The 6,628-nt window shown below is 28.7% G+C and overlaps 1 protein-coding gene across 1 annotated transcript; it reads right to left on the reverse strand.

Moving 5' to 3' along the window:
- Positions 1-218: 218 nt before the first annotated feature.
- On the reverse strand, positions 219-3,926 carry LOC128292951 (uncharacterized). Its single transcript, XM_053027962.1, has 3 exons — positions 3,510-3,926; positions 3,191-3,348; positions 219-981 (listed from the first exon to the last, which is right to left on the reverse strand). The coding sequence occupies exons 2-3, from the start codon at positions 3,311-3,313 to the stop codon at positions 361-363; spliced, it is 744 nt and encodes a 247-aa protein (XP_052883922.1). The 5' UTR covers positions 3,314-3,348; positions 3,510-3,926; the 3' UTR covers positions 219-360.
- Between the last annotated feature and the right edge of the window lie 2,702 nt (positions 3,927-6,628).

The following is a 6,628-nucleotide window of genomic DNA, read 5'->3' on the forward strand; positions in this document are numbered from 1 at the left end:
AAAATCCTAAAATTCGAGGATTAAATTATTGATGTGATATTAAATTATTGAAAGTACATAATATCAATATAATCATGATAATAAAATATAGTTTCCTCTCTAAATTGCATTGCAATGACAAATCATGTAAAAAAAAATGTTTGATGAACTGTGACAAAATATCAACATAATATGAAGATATAAATTATTTTTAAATTGATTTTTTCGATCCATTCATATTTATTAAAAGAACATAAATACTCTTTTTTATTATTATCATAATTATCAAAATGCCAAATTGAGCTAAAAGTTACAATTTTATCATATAACTCCCTAAACTTGAGTTGATATATCAAATAAAACTAGATAGACACATACATTTCAATATTTTCTGAAACGACGGTGATAACTTGACCAAATGAACCAAAGTGATGGAGAAATGATGGTTTGTGTCCAAACGACGACCAAAAAGACAATAGTTGAAGGTGCTATAGTTGACAAAGCAGCCACGTAGCAGAAACACACAATTGTGTAAATTCGCGACAAAAAAGACATGATACTTTTAGCCACTGATTCCAACAATAATAATGTTATGCCCCAAGATATAATAAAAGCCACCCCATTTGGAATATAGAAAATAAGAAAACTACTGGTCCTCATCACTGATTTCCCTTCACGATGGTTTGAACTAGTTGATGCGGTTGCATCGCCCTGGAAAACGCTGCCCGGAGGGCTGAGAACTCCTTGGTATGTCATTGTTAGAACCAGCGCGAATACGATGAGCAATACACCCACTGTTTCGTCTCTCATCTCTTTTATCGCACCTTTCAATATTTTGACACTTGACAACTTTTGAAACGTGGAGGGATTACTGCTTAAGATGTTTACACTCTCCATGTTGTCTGCTACAGTTTGTCTTGGTAACACATCCATTGCTGTAAAACCACGGTCATTGATCACGTTCTTGTCCACTTCTTCACATTCTATCAACAGTTTGATCATCTGCTTCATTTAAAATTCCACAATTAATTCACAAGAATACATAGCGTTTTAAACAATAGCCTACATTCTAGCATTACCCTACGTATTGTTTACATTCAAGGATTGTTTTTAGCTACTAAATGTGAAAGACTCACTTAGGGTAAAACAATCAAAGGGTTCGAATCAAAACACCAAAAAGTAACTTAATCAACCAATCTAAAATATTAAGTCGACAACCCCATCCAATAGAGTTGTTTTTTTTAAAAAAAAAATCTATTTCTCATGAGTTTTTCTAATTTTAAAATTGGTTAGGTCAGATGGTTTAAGAAAAACTCAATTACAAAAATGTTGTTTATGTATAGAGAATTAATTACATCAAAACTCAATTACAAAAATGTTGTTTATGTATAGAGAATTAATTACACCAAGTATGTTTAAATTATGACCATTATTTTAAATTAATCGCTAAATTGTAAATAATTTTAATTATATCATTAAATTATTAAGGTTACATCAATTAGGTCATTTTATTATTAATATCATTAATTTAACTGTTAAATGAAACATTAAATTTTATATGACATAATTTAAAATGAAAAGTTTAAGACAAATGAATATTGTAAAACGTAAGTTTTAAATTTTTTTTAAGGTTTTACATAAACTATATCGTGCACTCTTTCTTTCTTTCTTTTTTTTTTTCAAAGTCCTAACAACAATGTGACTAGCGCGATTCGAACCCAAGTCACACCTGGGGTGGTGAACACCCTGAGCATCTAATAAATGATTTTTCATTAAATAAAAAGTGAGAATAATGTTCAAAAAAGAAAGTGAGAATCAAATCAATAAATTAAAAGACGTATAACAGGTGCATGCATTATTGATTTTATGTATATTTTATTTTATATTTTTCACATGATTAATTATGAAGTTCATTAATTTAATAAGTTCTATTAATTAGTTTGAGTTATTAAATTAAACTAATTAATTTATCATTAGTTATTAAAATAAAATAATCAATCAATAAGTTTATGATGTTCCTAATTCATAGAAAATATTTAATTAGGGATCTTAGTAGTTTATCAAATTGATATATTTAATTTCACTCATTGAAATTTTTTATTTGATAAAATATGATTAATAAATTTTTCATGTGAAATTTAAACATTTTATTGAAATAATAATTTAATTAAGATATTTTTATTTAATAAATTATAATTAATAGACTTACTTATATGAAATAGCCATAATTTCATTTAAAATTGTAGACAATATGTTAATATAGAGAATTAATTTAATAAAAATGCACTTCATAACTATGAATGTTGTTGTTATGAGTGAAAATCTATTATAGAAGGTTAAGATAAAACATAAAAAAGTGATTCAAGTAAAAACTTGACTATCATAATGAAATGTTGTTATAAGTTATTGAAAGGGCTGGCTGAATATTTATCCCATCGATTTGGTAGAAGCATCATGGAAGCTTTTGAAAATTAGATTACATTTTGTTCTTTTTATTTACAAATTGGATAAATTAATTTTTATACATTAGATTAAAGAGTAAATTGGTCATTTGTTAAAATTTCATCCATTACTACTATTAAAAATTATGATTCGTAATTATTCGATTATTTTGTTAACCACGCTAATTTTTAACAGTTCAAATGGCTAAAACTTTTAATAAAAATGATTAATTTACTTTTTGATGTATAAAACTAATTTACTCAATTGTTGTATAAATAGAGTAAAATATAGTTTATTTCCTAATATAGAGCTTCTATATATGGGAAAACTAGGAAAATGTCGAAATAAAAAATTAGGAATTAATTCAAAATTTTCTAAATTTAAGAAAATAGACCTATTTTGGAGAGAAATTAGAAAATGTATCCTTAAAATAGCACTTCTAAAAAGACGTTTTCTACAAAACAAGTTTTTTTTTACACATAAGCTTCTTTGATTTGTTGCTCAAAAGTTAATGATTTTCTCGGATTCCAATTCTGTTTCTCTCCTATTTAGATTTGTAATTTTATTTAATATATATATTTTAAAATTTTAATTAATAACTCTTTGATCTATACACACAATTCACACCAATTTTATTTTTTGATTTAATGTTTAAAAAATGTTGTTTTTTATCAACACACTAATTTTTAACCATGAATAATTAATTTAATCAGAGGGAAGGCAAATATTGTTTAATCCAACAGTAAAAAGGAGTGGATGAGGTATATACCTGGGGGTGGTTAATTGATGCAGCTAAGTGCAGTACAGTGTTGCCATCCTTATCCTGATAGTTCATTATTTCACTTCTCTTAGACTTATTGTCTTCAAACGCCCGTTGAATCCATTCCAACATCGCTTTAAATGCTTCAAATTTGTTTTTCTCTGCAGCTATATGCAAAGCAGTTTGTCTCTCAACTGTCAAATCAAAGATACAATCGGGACAAAAATTCAAAAACAGACGCAAGAGATGAGCATAATTTTCATCCAAAGCAACATCCCTTTCCTTTAACACGAGTAAGATCTTTATCAACCAATAAAAAATAAATCACCATTTGGGTTTGTTGATTGAGCAAGGCTAGATGAATGGGGGAAAACCCATCCGGGTTCAGTTTCCTGGCAAACGATGGCTTCAAGTTCATCATCTCCATTGCAAAACCGGTATTGCCCGCAACTGCAGCAACGTGTAATGGCGTATCCACGAACTCCATCTCATCTATACGCTTGAAAACATTGGCATCGTGGTGGATGAATGAATACAAGGCATCGATGTTTCCTGTTTCAGCTGCTCTCTTTAACCTTTCATCCATTTCCAAGAATCAAAGAATAATCAGATACCAAAATGAATGAAGACTTGAAACCAGCTTTGGCCTACTTATATTGAGGAAGATGTTGCTAAAAGTTTGCCCAGTCTTGAAAAATCTAACTTAGATTTTGATTTGCGTGTATAAGTTAAGTTCTTCAAGAGTTTACTAATGGCTAGTTGTATACGGCTTGCTATATTTTTTCTAAATAATAATTAAACTGACTTTGGAACGAAAACGTCCTTCGGGGTTTTTTATTATTATCTAAATAATTAAAAAATAATAAAAATTGTAGATTACAGTAAAATTCGGTGGGGTGAATGAGGTAGCACCAGTTAGAAAAAGTAAGATCTTAATATAAAAAGGGCGAAGCGAAAATGTCAATTTTCTCTTGCTGACTTTTAGTTTTTTATTTATTTATGGAATTAGAAGTTAATTTTTATTTTAATTTATTTTAATTTTATTTTTATATTTTTTCGAATTTAAAAGTTAGCAAAATTATTTAATATTATTAAATTTGATTATTAAATTGTTTACTTCAAGATCAGTTGTTTATGAAATTCAAATGCAAAGAATTAATAAAATTATCAATTCAACATTTTATATGCGGTAAATTAAAAAATTTTATAAGGTTATGTTTTTATATTTTCTTATATTTTAACTATTTTTCTATAATCATACAATGTTTGGTATTCTTTTAAGTATGTTTTATAGGTCTAATTATGAATTTTTATCTCTTTACTTTATAAAAAATTGAGAAACTAATTCCTTTACTTTAATTTATTAAAATTTAATTTCATACGTTATTAAAACTAATCCAATTGTTGATAAAAGCGAACTATTGACTCTTTTCTAATTTGCCTCATAAAAATTCTTGAATGAATGATTTTATCAATTACAATAATAAAATGATTAACTTTTAATTTCCATAAAATATAAGTATGAATTTTAAAATTATACCAAAACCAACCTAAATTAAAAAATAATAATTATAAGCGTCAAGGGTGCTGGCATGGCACCTTTTACATCATATTATTTTTCAATTTATTATTACTTTGTTTATTTTATTAAAATATTTTGTATAACTAGTGTTGTCGACACCTTTGCTAATTTTTATTGTAGAAAATATATCATTCTCGTAATTATTCTATAACCTATTCAAATTTTGTAATTAATTATTTTATATTATTTAGATAATAAAAACCCAAACATCCATTGACATCTTATTTTACTTTTAAAATATTATCTTTATTATTTTGGTCACTTTATCAATTTAGTTGTTATTATTAATACTATTAATTAAAATTTGAAAGATGTTCTCTATATTGTTTTCACCTAAATAGAAACATGATCGGAATGTCAAGTAATTACTTTTTTCTATGTATTTTCCGCGTAATTAAGGGGTAATACAAATATATATTCCTTAACCAAGCACTTCAACCCCTTCAAAGCTTGCACTTTTTTAGTAGTCTGGAAATCACTTTCTACTTCGGCTAAGTTCAAGAAATCAACTAACTTGTCTAGTTTACCATTATTGATGGCTTTTTTCACAGTTTTTTTTTATTTTCGGGTTTATTGGACTCTTTTAATATTGATCGTATTGTGGTGGTGGTGGTGGTGGGAGGAGAAGTAGGGTGTCGTTATTAGTTAGCTGACAGCTAGGTTGTTAGCTATTGATAGCAGATTTTTTTGTCATGTTTAAAAGCAACAACAACTATTGTACATATTAGATGAATTCAATAATCATATTAGATGAATTCAATAGTCATATTTGATTCTTAAAATCTTTGTTATTTTCATTCTTTGTATTAGTTTAACATGGTATCAGATGTCTATTTTCTCCTAGAGTTATTTCTTTAAATGTCTGTGGTTTTCATGGCTCTTCCATCTAGTCTATCTATTGTTCAATTTGCTACACTAGTGATGGCTTCCAACCTTAGTGATGGGGTCTTTGACAGTCAATTTTTTTCCCCTAAGAAGATCAGTATTCTTCTTGGTGACAATAATTACCTATTGTGGCCTCAATAGGTCATTTTGGCAAACAAAACTTACAAGCTTCAATATTTTCTTGATTCTCGTATTGTTTTTGCTCCTCAACCGATTCCAAATGCAAATGGGGTGCCTTAGGAGAATCTTGAGTTTACTCGATTTGAGCAATAGGATAGCACTCTAGCCTCATGGCTCTTATCATTAGTAAGTCAAGGGTTTTTCCAAATCTTATTGGTTTGGATACTGGTACTCATATCTGAAAGACTCTTACTAACTTGTATGCCAGTAAGACTACCTCTCGATTAATGTAGTATAGAAGGACCTTGCACTCTCAATGCAAGACGATCTTTCAATGAACAAATTCTTAATGAAAGTCGAGGGCTATTGTGACAATCTTGCTAGTTGTGGATAAGTTATTAGTGAGCATGAACATGTCACTGCAATTCTTAATGGGTTTTCACCTTAGTATGAATCTGTTATTATAGTTATAACAACAAGTCAAATACCTACAATGTTTAGGGTGTCACCACCATGCTTCTTAATGTTGAAGCATGTTAACAAGCTACAATAGTTTAGGCTCCTAGTTCAACTAATATGGTCACTTATCTACAAGTTGAACCTGTTGCTAATAGTGTGCCCACTCCAGCCTATCGTCCCTCCTCAGCTTCTCGAGGTCGAGGTCGTGGGCGTGGTCGCTCATCTGGATTGCACATTCAGTGCTAATTGTATGGGAAAACATGTCACTTTGTTGACTGATGTTACTATCATTTTGATGCCTCCTGCAATAGTACAAGTTACAGACCAACTCTACAAGTGAATGTGTGCACATTTGGTAATAGACCTCCCATAGGACCATGGGTACTATCATTTATGCTTAT

Source organism: Gossypium arboreum, chromosome 5 (assembly GCF_025698485.1).
Source record: "Gossypium arboreum isolate Shixiya-1 chromosome 5, ASM2569848v2, whole genome shotgun sequence".
Lineage (NCBI taxonomy): Eukaryota > Viridiplantae > Streptophyta > Magnoliopsida > Malvales > Malvaceae > Gossypium > Gossypium arboreum.